Genomic DNA, 23,662 nt, shown 5'->3' with positions numbered 1-23,662 from the left:
CACTCATCCCACAGGCAGACCCCTATTCTTTGGCCTGCCTTGTCACAAAATACACCCCATGTTGGCATATTGGATGTCGTCCAGGCTGCCATTAGCAGTTACTGTGTTGCGTATAGCATGGTGAAAGAGCACTGAATTTAAATAGACAGCGGTGATTGCGCCCCTAGGTGCACATTTGTGCTTTTTTTTTAACAGGTTTTCTATCAGCACTTTAATTCATTCTTTCTATGGTGTTGACTCTGCAGAGCTCCCACTTACACTGTGTTCATTTCCTCTAAATGCTTCACGTGGAGCCACTGGCTCCCAATTTATGTAATGAAGGTTTAATAGCCAATTGGAACATCCAATATCATTAACAGCCAGTGTTAGTCTCATCCAGGATTTTTTCTTTCTTTCCTTTCCTTTTTTTTTTTTTTTTTTTTTTTGTTTGATAACCAGAAGTGCGAACGTTTGATAGGTGGAATGTGTGATTAGCACCTGCTGTTTAATGTATGTCCTGTCTCCTCTGGAGCAAGAAACCACATTCTCACATTTTCTCACATTATTAGTGTTTGTTCTGTTGCTGGCTTTGTTAAATTAGCTTAAAGATACTACAAGGAGTTTTTTTCAGTTATGAAACGGTCTTAATTTATTACTGATGCCTCTATATGACCAAGCACGAGCAGAATCTGCAGATTATTTTAATGTTTTCAGCCGCAATCCAGGACAAAAATCTGTGGAATGTTTTTTTTTTTTATTGTAATGTGACAGACAGTATTTATTTAAAATAATAAATATTGTTTTGGGGCGAAGTAAACACACAGAATAACCTAAAATTACACCTCAAGCAGGCCTGAAAGGAATATTTAGTGATGGGGAAAAAAAATCTCAAATTTAAGGATTCTACTAAAATCTACTAAGAGTTCAAAAGTGTGAAAATTTGTTGGAAGAATCAATCAGCATAAAATGTGGACACATGGCTGCTACAATACAAGGTTCAGTGCGGAGCAGAGAGCAAAATTTAATTTAATCATTCATCTCCCAACAATTAACACTTCAACAAACAAATCTATTAATAAATAACTGGTAATGGGCTTGATAGGCAGCAAGCAGCATCTCTATTTGTTTAAAATCTGCAAAAAAAGCTGTGGAAGATCTGAGGAAATGTCATCAGATCTGTGGATCATCCCCTGTGGTCCTGTATATGACCTACATAAGCAAAACCAGACCATCCACGAGAAAAACTGGCTGTTTATAATCTGTGTTTACATTTTCAAAACCAAAGTTACAGTGAGTGGTACATTAGCTTGATAAAAAGAAGCAGGAGAAAATTTTTGTTTGGTTGATTTTTATTTTTAACGTTATATTTTGTTGTTATTACCACAGAAACGCTGCCACTTTTGTCCAAAGGGGGCTCCAAACTCAACAAAATGTGAAAGTTCCTTGTAGTACCTTTAAGGGAACCATCGTCTTTATCACGTCCGTGTTTTCATCTACTTGTTCTAATATCTGTTTTTTAACCGCTTTTGACCCTCTTTTTGTCTCATTAGCATCATTTTTCTATATAAATGATTATTCCTGTGTGTGCAGATGGTTATTTTTGGATATTGCGGGGGCACTGTGGCTCAAACATTTCTTCTGACACAGGCTGCTTGTCATGTTAGTGATGCAGGAGCTGAAATTTATTATACTGTATTATAAAGTCATAAAAGTAAGAGCAACATCTAAATGTCTAAATGGAAACGCAGGACCGAGGAAACAGCAGAATTAGAGCACAGTTATGTTTGATTTTTTTTTTTAAAGAGCGGTGCAGAAAATGATCCTCTGTATTTCTGTCATCTCGTGTGTCTTCTGCAAGTTTTATTTATTTATTGCAACATTTACTTGCTGATGTTTGATCTGATGGGAGCCCTCCATTGGTGTCACTTACTGTGCGCTACTCATGACCTTAAAGCTGCTAACACATAACACAGAATTGAAATAGAAGATTTTTTTTTTCTCGTGACTTGATGAAGATTATTTCTGACAGCTGCAATAACATGAAAATATAGATGGACGTTATTCAGTTGTTTACCACGTTCGGTTCATGCATGGACATGGACGAGATTCCAACAACAATATCAGGGAGGTATATTCACTCGAACAATCACACTGCAGAAAATAACACCACTCAAAATATGTTTGCTTTTTCCATTATGCCCTCTAATGCATACTGACAGATTCTTCTTATTTGCATTGACATTTACGTGTTTGCGATGATTACCAGAGACTGATTGGAAAAGACAGAAAGCATGATTGAGACGGAAACACACTATCAACAGAAACAACTAAATTAGCAGGAGAAAACATTAATAAAATTGTTTTCTGGTCTTTGTGTGGAATTCACAATATTTACATAAATACAATCAGCATATTTTTACGGTTGGCTTGAGAATTTCCTTTCAGTGTAAGCAGCTATGCATATAATATGAGTATTGCAAGCCTATAAATGCTTCCCTAAATGCTCCCATAATGACCTCGGGGTGGGTCTGTTCACTGGAGCAATATCAGTCTTGTGACAAGGGTATGTTAGCTGTATTAATGCCTGTCAACATCTCAAGTTTCAAGTGTCTCGAATCCATTTTCATTCAAATAATCTGACACCACTGAGGACCCGAAACTTGTCTCTGCGTCTTTTTTTTTTTTTTCCTTTTTCTTTTTCCCTCGTCCGGTCACATGATCACCCGGTGGGGAGGTAGGGGGTGTCACTGTGGTAGTTGTAATCTGGACACACCTTCTGCACCAGCTTGTAGTCGGTGCTGTAGAAGGTGATGAAGATGCAGATGACTTTAAAGGGCTTGGAGCACAGCCAGGACACGTGGCTCTGGGTCTGCTCCTGCGGGCAGCTCTGCGAGGGGTCGTGGGCACACAGTGAGTTCCTGGTGCCCTTCTCCACCTTCTCGTACTCCACCCTGCAGTTGAACAGCTTGGTGTCCTTGGTCTCCAGAGCCGTCTGCTGCTGCTGGTGGTGATGGTGGTGGTACTGCTGGTGCGGCTGGTGGACCTGGAACTCCACGGCTTTGGTCGGCGGAACGAGTCCCACGGACACGTTGCCCTGCCCAGTCGAGTTGTGGCGGAAGTAGACGCTGAACGTCCCGTTGCCGTGATCCACGATTTTGCCGGTGATGAGGAGGTTGAGCTTCACCGTCTTGATGTTGGAGTGGAAGTCGCCCCAACCGAACATCTTCTTGAACTTGCCGGTCTTGACGATGGGCCTCCTTTTTGTCCTGGATCGAGGATCGCGTGGGTTCGACGCGTTATGAAGCCAGTTCCACTGTTCCCGTTTAGAGTACGAGTCTGCTTCGTCATAGTTCAGGTCCAGAGAGGTGAAGTTCTCTTTGCCGTAGAGGGTTTGGGACAGCAGGCGGCTGATGGAGAAGGCCTTGCTGCTTTCAGTCCAGTAGGTCTTCACTTTGGGCTTTGAGCTCTCTCTCAAATCTGAATTTCCTGAAGATGGTGAATCGGCACTAGTAACCTGGAAGAACAAATAAACAAATTACCGTTACTGAAACATTTCAGTTGGAAATCTCATACGTCTGACCAGGCTGCACCAAATTCAAACATGTTAAGAAAATTCTGCTTGGATCTGGAACTTCATTAAAATGCAGGTGATATAAGAAAGGAGTCGTAGACAAATTCTGTCTGGCAGTATTTTTGTTTAAGGATGAAAAATCTTCTCACTGAGTCAGACCAGTGATTTACATCCTTTTAGATTAAATCTTCCGCCCAAGAGAATGACAACAAATAAGTTGTTTCAGGAAATGCCCAGTGTTTACGTTCAAGTGATGAGAAAAGCTGCAGGAATTACCAGGTAATAATTTGGTGCTAACTTTGATGACAAATGTCCTCGAACCTTCACAAAATAGTCGATTTAAAGCTACCACAAGGAACTTTCATATTTTGTTGATTTTAGGGTTAGTGTTTTCACAGTAATAGCCACAAAAAAATCTAATTATCTAGATAAAAATCTCCTCCTGCTTCCTTTTAACTCGCTAATGTGCTACTCATTGTGACTTTGCAGAGAAAATGAAGGCTCATTTTATCTGATTTCAAGGGGAATTTGACCCGACGCCTGGTATTAGGAGTAACCATACAGAAATAGCCAATCTCCTCTCAGATGTTCTTTTTGCTTATTAAATTGAGACTGTTTAAAAAGTTAAAAACTCCTTCAAGTAGTTTTAACCATAAACTGAAATGGTTCCAGACCATAACCAAGTAATTTTTTGTGCCAACACCAAACCAAACCAAACCAATAACATTATCAAATTATAAAAGGCACAGCAGACAATGTCAGATCAGAAAATGCATAAACAGATGTCTTACAGTCTTACAATTTCATTTAGCAGACGCTTTTATCCAAAGCGACGTACATCTGAGAGCTGATACAACACAAGCAAAGATCTAGAGATACGAGATACGTGTCATTCTGGAGGACATGGACAAAAAACATCATCTGTTGTTGAATTTGGAGGAATTATTGATTTAAATCTATTATTGTGGTATAGTGTAAACCCTAAACACCTGGGTGAAAAATCATCAGATTTTGCAGGATTTTGTATGATGATGATGTCAAAATGTTGCATTTGCACAAAGTTTTAGAGTTTATCCCAAACAGGCCTCCAAGAATATGGCAATGTATAATAATGAAAGTGATATAGGACATTTTCTTCACAGTCATCCAACAGTTTTACGCACCTAATAGAGTTTTCACAACAACAGAATTTTTAGCTTCTATACCGGCATAAAATACACCACAGCATGAAGAAGAAAACAGTCCTCAGCTCACAAAATAGGATATTTGTTTTCTTTTTTTAATTAACAAAAAAAGTCACTTAACACTGTATGATTTAGGCAGAAAGTCAAAATTCAGGCAATAAAGACTGAACTGCACTGAGGTCATGAATTCTTTTTATAGAGTCTGTATTTTCATTATTATAATTAACTGATATTGTATCTTTTTTAACCTGGTTTTGAAAAGTGTCAAAGTACTAATACTATTAATATTCAGAAAATCATTTTAGTAAGAACTGAGTGGAGTATATATCAAAAGCATTCTCTGTAATTAATTATCATAATAGTTGCCAGTTAATTTTCTTTCGAATGACTAAACGAATAATCGACTAACAGTTCGAGAACACACACATGCACACACTGGAGTTTATTTTGACTCAGTCCCTCCTACTTCGTCCTGCTCAACAAATTTACTGCTCACTTCAGTTTGAATAATGTTTACAGACATTACTGAGCTTTTATGAAAATAAAAAGATGAAATTAAATGATCAGTGACCCACTTTTAAAGATGCATGTCTTCAGTAGGGATCAATGGACTTGAGGCTGAGCGCTACAGACAGGAAATAAAAATCAGGAGAGATTCTGAGATGGACAAACACACTAGGAAAAGTAAAATATAGAATTTTGTCTTATCCTTCAAAGCATGGTCGGTTCACAAGCGTGCTTAAATGAAAACATGACTGCCTCTCTGAAAATCTGACACAGTGTAACCTGCTTTTGAACACAGAAAAAAATGTTAAGTTTATATGATTTGTGCAGTGACAAGCGGACTGGTATAAAAGTGAGGTTTATATCACAAGCATTTTCTGTATTTAAAACAAATTTAGAATTTCTCTAAAAATCAATTAATTCTCCACAAAATTAGAAGATTGTGCCGTCTCGGTGTGACCAATGTGCCGTTGAATTACACCAGTTTTACAATTTAAAAATGACATCATTTGACAATATTCAGATCCAGTGCAGGAATAAATGTGGTCTTTATTTAGTGAGCGAGAAACTAAGAGTGAAGACATCAGATGGTGTTTGGTGGTCGATGTGTTTGTAGCATGTTTGACTTTCCAGCAGTAGATCAGAGATACTTCTTGTAGTCCAAAGGTAAATGTTTGCTTTTTTATTGTTCAGTTTTGTTGCTGAAACCACAGTTTTCCCCTAACCTTAACTTTACTGTAGATGCATGCAAGGATATACGACAAAATATGTCTTTAAAAAATGTTTTCATCGAAAGTAATTCAGGTTTTTGTAGATTTGTCCAAAGTCAGCAGCCTGGTGTTGGTGCTGGGTGGACATATGCATCCTGAATGCTTTGTGGTTGAAATCTGTTGACATGTTTGCAGGATATTCTGCCAACAACTAAACAAACTAAACAGACAAACATGACCAAAACTGATATCCTGTGCAGCAATAAGGAAACACCAACAAATACAGTTGATATATCCACCCACAATCATGTCAGCACCTATAACAAACGTGTGAACGCTGTAACCGACCCCTACAGTGTGTGAAACGTCTTCAGCGTGGCGCCCTAATCAAGATTAAGGGTATTCCTGCCATACATCGAGATGAATGAAGCGCTTCTCGGGCGCAGACGTGATGCAACAGCAGACTATTACCTGCTGAATGTGGCCTGAATGGATGATTGATGATTCATTCTGTGTCTCTCCTCTAACAATCACACAGATGAGGGCGCGAAGGTTCCCCGTGCGCCCCACAGAGGCCCGTGACAGTGATGTCCAAACCCCGGCCGAGGAACGTGACAGCAGATCTATCTGGTCGAAGCGTTTACATTTCGTACCTTCACCCCTGCGATCAATACTCTGAAAATAAGGTCCTCTCTCATTCAGAAAGTTCACTGAATGACATTGTACTACTGTAGACCAGAGTGTGTGTGGAGCTCTCACTGAGTAAACTGTTGCAGGAGTTGTGATCTTTCTCTGAAGCTCGGGTTCATTTTATGAACTCGGTTTCAGAGTGGAGGAGTTTGAAAAGATGGCCTCCAGTTGTTTTGAAGAGGCCTCGATGATGAATGACCTGATGTGGATGAACCGTTTGTGGCATTGTGGAGACTTTGGCTTAGAAGCTGTTATATCTTTCTCCCTCTCTGAATAGAGGAACATAGGCTGAGTGTTTTTGTATCCAGCATGATACACGGAGTCAAATCAAAGCCCTTTGAACCCAGAAAACATTTGGAGATCTCAAAATCTCCAGTTGGTTTTATAAAAGAAAAAGGAGGCTGCAGGACCTTCAGAGCAGAGTGTCTGTAGTGACGAGCTGAAGAGAAATATGAATTTCAGCAGTTTCCTTGCTCAGTGGGGCAGTTAAACTGTATTAATGAACACCTCCTTTTGTCTTCCATCGCTGGAAACAAAAGTCTGTCATGTTGCCTCACTGGTGATATATTGTAAAAAGATAAAGTGAGGATGAGGGAGGCTTCCTGTTCAGGATTTATTGGCACCATTATAGTTATACATAAAGCTCCTTAGGATGTAGAAGTAGCAGTGAAACAGTATCTTATACACTGTCAGCAAGGCAGCTATAAAGTCGATTATGACATTTAAGTTCAGTCCTTGTTCTTGGGTGAACTAATGTTTAAGTTTCCAGTTGTTTACGTTCATTTTAAATCTGAAAACAGTACAAATAAATGCATATAGGAGTAGAACAGTGCCAGTTCAGAGCTCGTGCTCGTTCAGAACAGGCCTGTTGCTTGGCTCAGTCTTGCTGCTTGCAGTGTTTTTGGGGGGTTGTGTCCATTCAGAGCAGACTCACAACTTGGCCTGATCACTTTTCACTTCACCTGCACTCCCTTTGGTCCTTAGCAATTCACCCGCCAAGTGTGAAGTTGGTTGGATGAACACTTCGTGAAATACACAAAGGACAGTAATACACAGATACATACATACAGACAAATTACCTCCGTCATTGTTAGATGATGCTGCTACAGTACCACCTATGGGCCAAATGGCACTGAATTTGTCCTGATCACTCAGGCATTATATCTACACACGTCAACCAAATGTAGCTGCAACAACACAACGCGTTCAGGAGATACGACTTTTTTTGTAATATGATGGTCAGCTATTGGAAAAACTTTTCCAAAAAAAACTATTCACTACTACTACTATTCAAACTATTTTCAGCTCGGTCCAGAGATGTTCTGCACCAAATCTGGTGACATTTGTAAGAGGAGAAATGAAAAAGACAGATTCAAAGAAAATAAAAAATGGTGGAGATTGATTTAAGCCCGGGCTACACTGGCTGCTCGAGCAGCGCGTGTCACTAACCACCCAGCCACACAGTTTGTGTGAGCAGTGCAGCTCACATGCGGCTGCAGCCTTTATCTAGAGATTCAGCGTCTCACCTATTTTTCCTGTGCTTCTTGGTAAAAATAGATAGTGAAAATGATCTGTTATATTATAACAGAAACACGACACCTCTCACTACAGTTTCGGTGTATCTGTAGAATATGTCTGAAGAAAATCAGTGGAAGGGCAGCATTTTTTAGTTATGCGCTGTTTATTTCCCTCTTTCTCTCTCCCTCCCTCTGAATCTTTAAAACTCTTCTGCAAACTTCAAACTTCAAATGTAGGGCTGGCAGGTGCAGCAGCAGCAGCGCAGCAGCAGCAGCAGGTGCAGCAGCGCAGCAGCAGCAGCAGCAGCAGCGCAGCAGCAGCGCAGCAGCAGCAGCAGTGCTCTTTGTGGGGCCACCACAGATGTACAGACTGCATCAGTTCAGTGAGGTAGTCGTCCTGCACAGGAGCACACAGCCAGTGCAGCCCGGGCGTTTAACACAAATGGCCAAATTCGTCTGAATTTGTTTCTGACTTGCAGTTCAAAAGTGAATTATTATTGTGAAAATGCCACCATCTGGACAAATTGTTGAAATTCGACACTGCAGTCCTTTGAAAAGGACAGACAGAGATTCCTTCCTTTATAGTTACATAATACAGCTGCTGTTCTAAAACATTAATTTCAACACAACCTCAGATTTTTGTACACATTGTATGTTGAAGGTCACAATTTGTTAAGGAAAAGCTTGTGAACTTCTTTCAAAACTACATGTAGAGGATTTGTTAATGGATTTCTAGCACTCGATGCTCTGCAAGTTTAAACATTAATTCAGTTTTTACACGTTTGCAATAATATTAAGTAAGTATATTTGTGTCTAAATGACCTTTGACCTGCAATCCAAACTGTAAGCCCCATTTATTTTTCTGAGTTGTAAAAAGACTTCAGTCTCTAATGATCAAATGAAATCTCATTTTCGTAGTGCAGTAATTACTGATGCTTCTCAGTAACTGGGTTTCATTCTCAATGGAGTCCCGAAACCAGATCAAGGGATATTAGGAAACTGCTTTGAGCTGGTTTAAGTGACTGTCAGGCTAATTAGTGACTGTGTGTGTGTGTGTGTGTGTGTGTTTAATGTGGCGATGGAAAGAACATTTCCTAAACAATGCAGATCCAAGCAGGTTTAGGACTCAGATGGTTCAAGTTTTATCGTTTCGTCAGCCAGGAATTTGGATTGACTGCGACAGTGTGTTTTGAAAAGCACTATAATTTTCTGCAACTTCATGTTCTGAATAATTTTGTGTGTGGAGGTGTCGCTGGAATCAATTTTTTTTTCTTTCTGGAGGGGATTTCTTCACTATTTTCTTCCAAGATTATCAAAATTACACAGCACATCTAAAGTGCATGCCCAGTCTTCATCAGACCCTAAGTCCTTGTTGTTGGAGAGTCGCTCTGTTGTCACCGGCGTTATGTATGGTCCCCAAACTGTGACATGCAATTAGCTTTCATCTAAAGCACCTGACAGTCTCTGGATTAGAGCACTCAGAGGCACATTCACAGAGACCCCACTTCACGGATTAGAGCCCAACCTGTAATCCAGCCCGGGGAGATTAGGCAGATCAGAGGCAGTCCTGACTAAAGCAACGTTTATATCCAGAACACCCCGACTGACTGCACCAACACTCGGAGGGCCAAGATTTACCTCTTGCCAGCTTCAAAAACATGCAAGCAAGGCACAAAGAGTGTGTGTGTGTGTGTGCGTGTTAGATGCATGAATGTGTCTGAAAGAGATACTGCAGAGAGAACAGAGGGAAGGTGCTGCTGGATAAAGGACAGAAGAAAAACAAACATGGCAGCGTAAAGGTCAACAGTCACACTCGGGTAACTTTGGGCTTAACAGATATTGGTCTGTCAGTGTTGCGTTTTAGGACAAACTATATCGTCCACGACTAAAAGTGACATTTATTTTGCACTTCACTGGCTTTATATAATTTTGTAATTTTATAATTTTATTGTAGATTCCAGTAGTTGTTGCTAAAGCGGTTCTTTTTTGTTTGTGATTCAGACGCTGGCTGTTTGTCTGTGGATTGTGAGCAGTTCAATCAAAGAGGGATTTTAATCTCTAAACCTCTCAGATTGCATCATTTAAACATTTTTAGTGATAAAATAAAATAAAACCAGATTAAACAATCCAGTATTTGTACCCCCAGACTGGGAACTACTGCCTTAAAGCACCGTACCAGTGGTTTTGCATGTTTAAGCTCATTTAATACATGAATACTTTGTAAAATGTTTATTTGTGAAGTAAAAGTCAAACAATAATTCTGCACACTGGACTCTTAATAAGTTTTATTTTGTAGGATTGCAACTAAGTTATTTTCATGAAAGAAAATCTGCCATTTTATTTTCATGATTAGTTCATTAATTGTTTAGTTTATAAAACGTAAAAAAAAAAAAAGTGAAAGATGCTCAAAGTGACGTCTTCAGATTGCTTCAAAAACTGAAAGACTTTACATTTACCATCATAAATGACAAAGAAAAGCATCATATCCTTACATTTAAGAAGCTGGACCCAGCAGAGAGCTGACAGTTTTGTTAGAATAATAACTGAAATGGTTAATCAATTATAAAAATAGTTGGCAATCAATTTTATTTTGATCTCCTAATCAATAAATTGAATAATTGTTGCAACATCATGCATATATGGCTTGTTTCAGCCATAGTTAATTAATTAAAATTAATCTGCAACTATTTTAATAATTGATTAATTGTTTAAATGATTTTTCAAGAAAATAATCTGCAGTTTAATCGATAGTAAAAAAAGAAAAACTGACATAAACATACCCATCATTCAGGATGTTGTGAGTCAGTCCACACTCAGAGTGGACGTCTGATACTGTGTGGAAATATTTACTATAAAAATCACTGACTTCGATCAGCAGGTCTGCTTATGCAAGGCTAGTGCTATTTATATAAACATTATTATTATCATTAAGATGCAGAAAAAGATTTAAGAACATGAATCTGCTTCATCACAAACATACAGTAACATACAATCCATGAATCATAAATTAGGCAAGAAGTAAGTAATTATCCTAGAAAATAATTAAATTCAGCAGTGGAGAAAATATATAAAGAATAAAATAAATATATCTATCACTTGTTTGAAAAAGAGAACCGGTGCAAACTTGCAGTGAGCCACAATGAATATTAATGCATATTAAAACAAAAGGGAAGCTTGTGTACATCATGCACAGGGACAGACATAAATTATCCAGAACGTAAACAACACTTTCATAGAAACATACATGGAGAAAATACCAATTATTTGTCTATCTGAGATGTTAACATTCATCTGTATTTTAGATATTTTCTTTTCCAGGAAACTGTTGGTTTCATATTCTGCATAAAATGAAATCTAACATGAAGGTGATATTCTGTTTGTTGCTTACAGTCGAAAAGATCAAAACCAAAAAAAAGTCTGTGTGTCCAAAGCCTGATGTATCTCAGTCCTGCTGCAGAGGATCACATAAATACCACACCTTTAAACTGATCCACACTTTTAAACTGGTTGAAATGTTCCTTTATTACCATGAAAGCAGCAGAGCCGAAACTAATGATTATTTTTATTATCGATTAATCTGCAGGTTATTTTCACAATTAACTGACTGATCGTTTTGTCTTTAAAATGTTAAAAAAAAAAAAAGTGAAAAATGGTCATCACAGTTTCTCAGTCCAGAGTAACGTCTTCAGAACCAACTGTCCAAAACGCAAAGATTCTTCATTTATGATCATAAATAGCAAAGAAAAGCAACAAAATAAATGACTGAAACAATCAATCCATTATCAAAATAGTTGCGAGTTTATTTTGGCTCAGTCCCTCCTACTCCGTCCTGCTCAACAAATTTACTGCTCACTTCAGTTTGAGTAACGTTTACAGAAAACTACAGTGACCAGCTGTTGTAAGACATTACTGAGCTTTTACAAAAAATGAAAAGATGAAATTAAATGATCAGTGACCCACTTTAAAAGATGCATGTCTTCAGAAGGAATCAATGGACTTGAGGCTGAGTGCTACAGACAGAGACTGGAAGTCAGGAGAGGTTGTGGGACGGACAAACACGTCGCTGGCTTTCATCTTTTCGTGAGATTTGTTGACAGAAAGAAAAATCCAGACTTTGGTCTCACCCTTTAAAGCACGGTCGAGCAAGTTGCCTAAATGAAAACATGGCTGCCTCTATGAAAAGTCATAAATCAGTACGACCTGTATTTGAACACAGAGAAAATCTAAAGTTTATATGATTTGTTCACGAACAAACACACTGGGCTGGTCATTTTTAAACCCTGCTCATCCTGATATAATTGTGTTAGTTTGGGCTTCAGAGGACTAAAATTCACGTATCGGATCAAAACTTCAGCTCAAACTTTTCATGAGAAATCAGATTTTTTGTCTCATTTGAGCTCTTCTCACTCGATGAAAGTGGATGGGGATCACTTGAAAACAGTGATGTCACACATTTCTCTGCACCAATCAGAATCGACCAACATTTGAATTGAAACACGATGTCAGTTAGTTAGTTGTTAGTTGACTCAGATGTGATCAAACCACGTCCTCACAGTCCTGATGCAGCAGGTCAGTTGAGTGTTTGACTTTGACTCTCTTTGAACAATAACTAATGAAGGTTTTGTCTGAACATTAACTGTTACACACACTACTGTTGTGCCTTAATATCTAATGTTCTGGAAAAATATTCTAAATTAAATTTTCACTGTTTACATACACTGCAGAGCTGCAACGATTATTCAATTAATCAGTTAGTTAACTAACTATTAAATTAAAGGGGCAATATATCGCTATTGCATGTCCAAAAAGGAGAACTGCAGTCCAAATATCAAGTTGGAGCCAAAGACTGTATATTAACTCCACTGAATCCCTGTTTATCCACCGTCCCTCTTCTCTAGAGTGCAGGAGGAGCACAACAGTGTAAACTGACAATAACCAGCAATGACAAGTCCTACATTATAAGTTGATCAGCAGTTTATAATTGTCAGTTGTCTGTCAATGTAAAGTTAAGCCTGTTATTCTGAAAACAAAAGCTCACGAGTTGGAGTTCAGTGACTGTCTGTCCACATCCTCCATTAACATATTCCTCAATTCAACGGTTCTAAACATTTTCTCCTTCTAACAGATCATTAACCACTCATTCAAACTCATTCAGTGAACTTTAAGCATTAATTTGAACACGAATTAATGTGAAACAGGCAAACACAAACAGTTATCCTGGCCCAGAATAGAAATTTCAAAGGGGGACACAGCAGCTGTACCGTTGTTAGAAAAACAGGTAACATGTTTCCTTAATCTCTGATGGCATGTCATGTTAATTTTATGATAAATTACAGTTAACATATTACGGATTTCTCCTTTAATCATCAACTGTTTTGATTATCAAGTTTTGAATCATTTCTTAAGATTCTTCTTGATTCCAGCTTCTCAGATGTGAATATTCTTTCTTCACTCCTCTGTGAAAGTAAACTTAATATCTTTGGGTTGTGGACAAAATAAGACATTTGGGAAACAGTTTTCTGACATTTTATGAGCCAAACAACAAATTGATTAATCAAGAAATTGATCAAATCAATAATGAAACTAACCTTTCGCTGCAGCCTTACTCATGAGAGCTGAGATATCCAGTTTTCCATCCATAGTGTTGGTCTGGCTGCTGCATTTCACATAATTCAAACAAAAGCATCTTTACCTGCCTGCTAAACGTCTTTCAGCCTACATCAGTACAGTCTGTAACACAGGTGGAGAGCCCCTTTAATACAGGAAAATACACTAACTTACAGAAAGTCCCACCAGTCTAAGCCCTGTACAAATGCACTAGTATAGAAATTTAATTTGCAGTATATATTCAATACTGTGTTTTCAGTCCAGGATATTCAAACTTATCTCCCAATCGTATTTACAGGCTTTCATTTCATGGCTCAGAGTTTTTCCAACTTTTCGACCTGCAGTTTGTCATGCAGGAGTCTCCCACCCTCCCAAACCCCATTTAACTGTGTGTTAATATTATTCCCAGGTTCGGTGTATGAGGCAGAATCCCTCGACAAGATAACACAAACAGCATCGGCATGCAGAAGTCCTTTAGGAAACGACTCTCAGATTGCCAGATGCAGCATATAGGCAGGCTGTTGGACCAACCTTAATGCTATCTACTCTTGGCGAGGCTGTGATAAGGCGCAGGCGTCCGCTCTTTGAAACAGGAAGATAAACAACCCCGGCTTCCCTCGGGAGCTCGGAGGATATTCTATGGGCTGGACCCCCGAACAGCCAACAAATTCCACCTTTAATAGAACCACCGGAGGAGCCAGATGACTCGGCGGTGGGCTGTACACAAAACCTTTGCGAGGAAGAATGAAAGTGTGTGTCAGTTTTCATTTACCTGAATGCTGCGGCTGCTGTGCGGGGAGGATTTGTGAGTGCGACAGTTCTAGTTTAACAGAGTTAGAATGAAGAGGCACCGGGGCTGATGGCAGATTTTAGCTGCCACTTTGCAATCTTGATTGGATGCTGTGTGTTCAGAGTTCAGCTGCAACATTAATGGAGCTGTTGTCCTTTAAAGCTGCAACTATTAATTGATCAGTTGGCAACTTTTAAATTCATCACCAACTATTTTGGCTATTGATTAATTAGTTTGAGTAACTCTTTAATAAAAAAGTAAAAATCCTCTGATTCCAGCTTCTTAAATGTGACTATTTTCTGCTTTTTTTTTAAAATTTGGCTGCAACTAACAAACTATTTTCATTATCGATTAGTCTGTCGATCATTTTCTTGATTAATCAATTAGTTGTTTGGTTTAAAATATGTCAGAAAATTGTGAAAAATGTGTTTCCTTAAGTCGACAAAGGCACCTTCAAATGTTTTGTTTGTCCACAACGCAAAGATATTCAGTTTACTGTCATTAAGAAGTAAAGAAAATAGAAAATATTCACATTTGCAAAGATGGGATCAGAGAATTTTGACAGTTTTTTCTTTAAAAATTACTCAAACAGATTAATCAATTAACAAATTAGTTGGCTATTGCTTTAATAATCACGTCATAATCCATGAATTGATCAAACATCGCAGCTTTCGTCTTTTTTTTTACTCCTTTATGAAATTAAAATAAATATCTTTAGGTTTTGAACAAAACAAGAAATGTTAAGATGTCGTCTTGTGCTTCAACATTTTCCACAATTTTCTGACATTTAATGGACCAAACAACAACAATGATCAAATTGATAATGACAGTCATTGTTAGTTGCAGCTTTATTTATGAGAGGTAAAAGTTGAAGCTAGCACCTACATTTCCCATAATTGAAAAAAATCATCTTTAGACCATATCTCATCTTCCATTCGTACATTTTGTAATCCATGTGGAGCACCTCTTTAAATTCCCAAATTTGCAATTTCAGTTTCACATAATTGAATATTTTCTTCTTTCTTTAGTCCTCTGTGACAGTAAACTGAATATCTTTGAGTTGTGGACAAAACAGGACAGTTGAGGACGACATTTTAGAGAAACGCTAGTCAAGAATTTGCACAGTTTTCTGGCATTTCATGGACCAAACAACTAACCAATGAATCGAGGAAATCAACAGATTAATTGAAAATAGCTTCACTCACGAGACATAAAAATCGAAACAGCAGAAGCCGAGAGATACAGATAATTTTTTCGTCCGTAGTGTGGGTCCTACGTTTCCCATAATTCAAACAGAAGCACCTTTTCCTGCCTGATAAATGTGTTTGTCCTTTTAGACAACAACTTAGAGAAAGTCATGCAAAAACATAAAAAAAACCCCTGTACATACTGAATATAGTGTTTTCATTCCAAGAGACAGCGACCAACATTTTTCACTATTTTCTAACATCTTATAGACTAAACACCGAATCGATTAATCAAGAAAATGATCAACAGATTAATCGATCGTTAGTTGCAGCTCTATTGTCCTTTAACAGTTTTTGTGCCTTAACAACCACACTGCAGAAGTTTTTGCGGATTTATTTGCTTTTTCAAATTTGAGGCATTAAAGTGATGCTCTTATCCAGAGAGGCTTAAAGTGTGAGGAGCTGTTGGGGGTTAGAGTTTGGCTCAAGGACATGTGGCTGCTGTGGGATCAAACCTGTGACCTTTCGGGTATGAGATCTAACGTCTCGCTCCACCACTCCCAGCAAAAGCTTATTTTAATCTAATTTATGACTTTCGGATGCCATGAATCAGAAGCACTTCTGCCACAACCCTGTCAGGAAGAAGAGTTCAAGAAGAAGAACTAAATATGCTGGTTTACAGGACTGAAACTAGCAGGTTATTTTCTCGATTAATCCATCAGTTGTTTGGTCCAGAAAATGGTGAAAAATGTCGATCGGTGTTTCCCAGATCCCATGGTGACGTCCTCAAATGTCTTGTTTTGTCCACAACCCAAAAATATTCAGCTTACTGTCATAGAAACCAGAAAATATTCATATTTAAGAGAGAATTTGGACCAATTGAGATGATCAAATAGCTGTTGATTAATTTAATAATTGATTGATTATTGTCACAATTAAATGTCAAAGTAAGAAATGCTCATCAGAATTAGCTTTTTTTCCAACCGACACTCCAAAACCAAGAGACTCTTCATTTGTTATCATAAAAGATAAACAAATCTTGACATTTAAGAAGCTGGAACCAGAAAGTGTTTGACATTCCTGCTTGATAAAATGACTTAAACGATTAAATTGATCATCAAAATAGGTGGCAGCTGATTTCCTTTCGATCGACTAATTGACTAATCGTTGCAGGTTTATGAAAACATCTGCTTCAATTTAGAGCCACTTCTCTGTGTTTGACATAAATATTCATCAAGACAGGAAGCTTGTTTAAGAGTCTTTAGTGCGTTGATGCTGTCTTTTAGAGTATTTTTCCGACTGGGCACTTGGGATATGATTGTCGTCATAGTCATTTACAGTGAATTTAACTTGTCTCGCCTTGTGAGGTCCCCCAGTAGTTGAGCTGATGGATCAACTAAGGGCATTTGACGCCCACTAAGAGTTTAGGTCTATATTCTCCCAGTGATATCAAAGTGTTACCTGAGGGGGGTCAGAGATGATGACAAATCACAAAGTGTGTCAAGACATCACAGGCAGCTGTGGATGGAGCCGAGTCCTATCACTGCAGCACCGCTTTGAGAGGCCGGGGCACAATTATTACCATGACTTCTGAGGAGGATAAATACTGTACGCGGACAGACTGCGGGATATTAGAGCGGGGCAGTTTGAAGAAGGAGGAGGAGGAGGAGGAGGTAGAGGGGGAAGGAGGGAAAAAAAAAAAACCTAGCCACCAGTTTTCAACTTACCCAGAGGAAAAATGCATAATCATATTATTTCACACACGACTTGGTTCAAAGGCGGCCAAAATAAGTTTGTGAGGTTCCCATGGGTCTGTCAATCTGTTGAAGGAGCTGCAGGCGAAAGCTTAGGATGCACCGAGTACGAAACAATTATGATCATCCCATTAAAGCATAGCGAAGCAATTTGGCAGCCCAGTCTGGGAAAAAAAAAAAAACACTCCCATCAAGTGATGCTATGAGATCAGCTCGCACTGCCATGATGCCATTGTACATGTAAGTCTCAAATTTAATGATTAATGTTTGTCTTTATATTGTGACAATGGGGGAATCCATGTTAGTTAATGTTATTGCTTCTGAAATCGAAGAATCCTTGTGTTCCTTCAAAGCAGGAAGGCTTCGTAAAGTAAAAGAAAGAGGGGGGGTTGGGGGTGAAATGATTAGTGCGCTTAGTCAGCTGTGAAATTGAGTTTATGGTTTTCAAGACGGTGAATTCAATTCGATAATGGGTATTAAGTTGTAGAGAATAATTAATAGTAATTGACTTCTTTCCATCACTATGCAAATTAAACACAGATAACACCACGGGAGCTTTTTAAGGCCAGTCAAGTTTGTGGGGATTAAGTTTATGGAATTTTTGTTGGAGAGAGGAGTGGCTCCTGTTCTGCTTTGATTGCTTTGTTGACAGATTTATCAGTGGGTGAGGGGTTACTGTCTCTGCGAGGATTAAAGGAATTGGGTTGTCACAAACTGTCAAGGCATTGAGTTAGGAGCATTCTGGTATGTTTGTCATAATGGGCTCAGGCTGTTCTCCGCCGTACTGTCAAATATATTCTTATTGAGCTGCATCTGTAAATGGGAGAGAGGAGGGGAAAATGCAAAAGAAGGATTGAATGGATAGTGCTGAGGGAGAAATATCCAGCGGGACTGTGTGCGGGTGGATTTGTCAAGATGCAGATTTGGATTTGGGGAAGCTTGTGTTCACACTGACATTTTGTTAATTCGTGAAGATATTAATGAGTTTATGCAAACAAATCTTGTTTGTGATGGAGACATTTATCATTGCAGGGCTGGAATGTAAGGAAAACATGCCTTTAACTCTGCTACAGCACATGCAAAAAGAAGAAATCAGCAAAATAACATTTCGCTCAACATTTTTTAGACTTTCACATTATCAAACTGCACCTGACGTAATCTTGCAGCAATAAATTCTGACTAAAATGTTGCTTGTTTTCACACTGTGAGGTCTTGTTGTCCTTGCACTACCTGAAACTCACTTATCAAAATGTCTGTCTGCGAACATTCCTCAATATTACTGCCACCAGACAACATAAATCGCAGGAATCGCAGAAACGATACTAAAATTAAAATCAAAATGACATTTAACTCACCAGAGAGATGAGTGACAGCAGCAGCAGGGCAGCACCAGCAGCCCACAGACATGTGGTCTTCATGCCTTTTTGTGGAGCGTCTCCCCTCATGTCAAACTGTCCTTGGTCTTCTCAGCCGCAAAAAAAGAAAACCTCCTTGTGACCGAGCCGGTATCAGCTGCCGAACTTGAGGAGAAATAAAGAGTGAGGAGGGCGGTCCTGAGGCGAGAGAGCAGAGATGAATCTTCTCAGGCTCATTCAGGAGGGTCAGGTGTCTGCTGTTTAAAAAAAAAACGCTTCAAGTGTTTACGGGGGTGATTTTTTGATGGGAGGCGCTGTGGTGAGGAGCGAGGTGTTTGTACAGTCTGAGTGTCAGTGTGGAGGGATGTTTTATATAGCGCGCTCTGAGGTTCAGAGAGGGAGGGAGAGAGCGCGGGGGGAGGGATGGAGAGACAAATAGAGTGTGAGTGAGGATGGGGGGAGGGAGAGAGGAGAAAAGGGGGAGCAGAGAAGGAGGTTCACATTATAGACTTTTGAGAAGCAACTTTTCTTTGAACGTCGTCTGTGGCTGACATCTAGTGGCCACTTTTCTCCTCTACATCAGCTGCTGTAAACATGAAGCTGCCATGTTGACCTCAGGTTGAGAGGGTTGTACCACACAGTCACTGCACCTGAACGCAACATAGCTTTCATTCAAACGTCTTCTTCTTCTCTCAGGCTGGCTCGCCCCAACAAGTATTCATTTTTTAAACCTGATTAAATCATGGTTTAGAAATGAAATACATATTTTTCCTGGGCTGATAGTGTTATTCATCCATTTAGATTTTTTTGATGCGAGTTGCAGAGTTTTAGATATCAGCTGTAGAGATGTTTGCCTTCTTATAATGGGACTGAATGGTTCTTGACTCGTGGTGCTCAAGCATCAAAAAATACATTTTCAGAAATTCAAAACCAGTGTCTCTTTCCAAAAATCATGACCCGGCTATTCAAGATAATCCACAGAGTTTACAGTTTACAGTTAAGTGATGTAATTTTCTGAACTGAAACTGTTCTGGTTGTTCTGTTATTTCTATTATATCCTCAATACTGACGATTATTCATCAAACGCCTTGTTGTGTTAATATTTTGTGAAAGCACCAGTAGTCGTCCCTTGATGTACTTTTTGGCAGTTAAATGAAATCAAACTGCGACTGTTTCAGAGTCCTGTAGTACTGTGTCCCTGCAGATCAGAAGGAAACCGATTTAATTTTCATTTACATCAATAAACTTGCAATTACTGAACAGAGATTAGTTTTTACCTGTGCAGCAGAGCTCAACTTAATATTAAATCTGGATTTACTCATTTTAAACCTAGCTTTGCTAAACCCTATAGCACTAATCTAAGATTAAATTAGTCTTTATGCAACAATCATAACGTGATGCCAAAAAAACGTGAAATTTATGCCGTATGCTGACCCCCATTCAAATATTACAGGACTGGTAGTATTTAGTTGTCATGTTGACATGTTGCACCTACTAATTACTCATCACAGCTGTAACACAAGGAAGTGACCCGATATTACAAAAACTTTAAAGGTTTTGTGTTAAATAATAAAACTAATATAACAACTTTTTTAAAAAATAAATCTAATTCATGTTTAAACTGATTTTTTTTGGCCACACCAACAAAAAAAGAAACTACTTTCATAATTCAATTAAATAAATGTTTTTGGTTATTGTCTAAAAAAAGAATACAAATGTTCAATTTAACTATTTAATACAAAACTGAACACAGCTGCTAAAAGTGCAGAATATAAATGTTCAATACAATTACCAGACTCAGCTGTCAGTGAACATTTAAAAGCAGGATTAAGAGTTAAATTTGTGCTGAAAAAAAAAAAGAAGTCATGCGTTTCCGATAATAACATGTTTTTTAGTTCATTAACAAATCCCAAACATTAAACAGTAACAGTCAGAGGACTTCAGTGATATTATTGCACTTCATTAAAGTCAGCGATTTTGCGAGAGACACATTTTTTAAAATGAAGCAGAAGCCGACTTTTTGTCTTATAAATGAGTCAAACTTCAAAAACATTGGATCCTACACTTCCCATAATGCAAATCGGTGGTATCTTCTCTTAAGCTCTCACAGCCTCATATTTACCCGCGTCTTTAAAACTCAATTTCCACATTTCCACTCCAGGCTGTAAAATTTTGGTTACGATTTGTTGTCTTCAAGCTCAAATTCACTCCACTGATACCATTTTGTCCAACTTGACAAAGCTCCTCCACAGCCACAGAGGACTTTGTACAATTTTCAACGGCTTCAAAGTATATTAAAAAATACATTATGACTACTAAACTGACATTGCAAAAAAAAATATGAGAAATAGTGTGAACTTCTAACCTCAGTTGGGAGCTGATAACAGCACAGAGAACAGTAACAAAGGAAAAGGAGAGTCGTGGGAGCTTTGAAAGAAGGCTGACAGCTTCTCCTTTTCATTTGTTGCTGAGTTGACACTGATGCTTTGTTAAAATCAGTGGAGTGACTTTTAAAAAGCCCTGATCATCCCATAATCAACACAGACCTCAACTATGAATCAAAATCTAAACCTTGGTCTTAATAATTCATAATCATAGTGACAGGCAGCTTAAATGAACCTTAAATGAACAAGTTAAATTGTTACTGCAGTTTGATCAACATCAGTGATTTCAGCTCATATTTAGTTGTTTTATTTCGTTCAGGGACTTTTTTCATGAAGTCTGATGATGTTCTTTATTTTTCTTATTGTCAACAAAACCCACGTAAAGACCAAAACCACTGTTTCTCAGAACCATTAAAAATGCATCAATGAGTCACACTGTGGACAGACAGTGTTCTGATCCACCGTGTTCTCAGACTGTACTCCGTGCTTCCTGCTCAGGGAACGTCAGTTCAGGGAACCTCCCTTGACAAATTTCCTCCATCGGGAACACCCTGCCAAAACAGATGCCATTACTCCGGTTGTTAGCCTGTTAACATAAAACACCTGGAAACCTTTTACTGCAACCGTGGAAACAAAACAAACAAAACAAAAACCGGTACCATCGCAAAAAACTTTTTTATCGAACTTTAGACAATGTAAGTCGTGAATAAATATGACTTGATTTGTAATTTGAAGATATGTGGTGCTTCTGAAAAAATTATGTACAGATTATTATGTAATGTTGATTATATACAGACTACTATTATGTAATATTTATATTATGATGTCCTTGAACTACAGACATATGAAAACTATATAAAAATTTGAAACCCAAAGTAGTGCCAGAGATCCGAAATCTGTAGGCAAAGGACAAGATTTTGGTGTCTGAAGCGTTCTGGTTTCCGTTTTTAGTCTGAGTCCGAGAAAGCACGGGCTGAAATGCAACCTTGGAAACCATCTGCTATTTTCTGACAATGATTTAGCTTTTTATTAGTGTTTTTGAAATTTGTCTGCATTATATTCAAATATTTATTTATAGAAATTTTGCTCCAACTCAATCCTTCTGTCTCAACTTGCCAATCGGATTGTAGACAACGAGTGCATGGAAGAAGTCAAACTAAGCCTAAATAGGAGGCGTGCCTATGTATGTATGTATGTATGCTCTCTCCACCATGCATGTATGTATGTATGTATGCTCTCCTCCACCCTGTATGTATGTATGTATGTATGTATGCACTCTCCACCATGTATGTATGTATGCTCTCTCCACCATGTATGTATGTATGTATGCTCTCCTCCACCCTGTATGTATGTATGTATGTATGTATGTATGGTCTCTCCACCATGTATGTATGTATGTATGTATGTAAATATGTATGGTCTCTCCACCATGTATGTATGTATGTATGTATGTATGTATGTATGTATGTATTTATGGATGTATGGATGTATGCTCTATCCACCATGTATGTATGTATGGATGTATGCTCTATCCACCATGTATGTATGTATGTATGTACATATGTATGCTCTCTCCACCATGTATGTATGTATGTATGTATGCTCTCCTCCACCATGTATGTATGTGTGTATGTATGTATGTATGTATGTATGCTCTCTCCACCATGTATGTATGTATGCTCTCCTCCACCCTGTATGTATGTATGTATGTATGTATGTATGCTCTCTCCACCATGTATGTATGTATGCTCTCCTCCACCATGTATGTATGTATGTATGTATGTATGTATGTATGTATGTATGTATGTATGCTCTCTCCACCATGTATGTATGTATGCTCTCTCCACCATGTATGTATGTATGTATGCTCTCTCCACCATGTATGTATGTATGCTCTCTCCACCATGTATGTATGTATGCTCTCCTCCACCATGTATGTATGTATGTATGTATGTATGCACTCTCCACCATGTATGTATGTATGCTCTCTCCACCATGTATGTATGTATGTATGCTCTCCTCCACCCTGTATGTATGTATGTATGTATGTATGTATGGTCTCTCCACCATGTATGTATGTATGTATGTATGTAAATATGTATGGTCTCTCCACCATGTATGTATGTATGTATGTATGTATGTATGTATGTATGTATTTATGGATGTATGGATGTATGCTCTATCCACCATGTATGTATGTATGGATGTATGCTCTATCCACCATGTATGTATGTATGTATGTACATATGTATGCTCTCTCCACCATGTATGTATGTATGTATGTATGCTCTCCTCCACCATGTATGTATGTGTGTATGTATGTATGTATGTATGTATGCTCTCTCCACCATGTATGTATGTATGCTCTCTCCACCATGTATGTATGTATGTATGCTCTCCTCCACCCTGTATGTATGTATGTATGTATGT

At 38.4% G+C, this 23,662-nt stretch overlaps 1 protein-coding gene across 1 annotated transcript; it reads right to left on the bottom strand.

The window, feature by feature from the left end:
• Window positions 1–1,685: 1,685 nt before the first annotated feature.
• LOC146322187 (neurexophilin-1) lies at window positions 1,686–19,174 on the bottom strand. The gene is made up of 2 exons (XM_084725789.1): window positions 18,849–19,174; window positions 1,686–3,493 (listed from the first exon to the last, which is right to left on the bottom strand). The coding sequence occupies exons 1-2, from the start codon at window positions 18,936–18,938 to the stop codon at window positions 2,699–2,701; spliced, it is 885 nt and encodes a 294-aa protein (XP_084581915.1). The 5' UTR covers window positions 18,939–19,174; the 3' UTR covers window positions 1,686–2,698.
• Between the last annotated feature and the right edge of the window lie 4,488 nt (window positions 19,175–23,662).

Source organism: Lutjanus erythropterus, chromosome 9 (genome assembly GCF_056507025.1).
Source record: "Lutjanus erythropterus isolate fLutEry1 chromosome 9, fLutEry1.hap2, whole genome shotgun sequence".
In the NCBI taxonomy this organism is placed as follows: domain Eukaryota; kingdom Metazoa; phylum Chordata; class Actinopteri; order Lutjaniformes; family Lutjanidae; genus Lutjanus; species Lutjanus erythropterus.
This window is presented reverse-complemented; position numbering and strand designations above follow the sequence as displayed.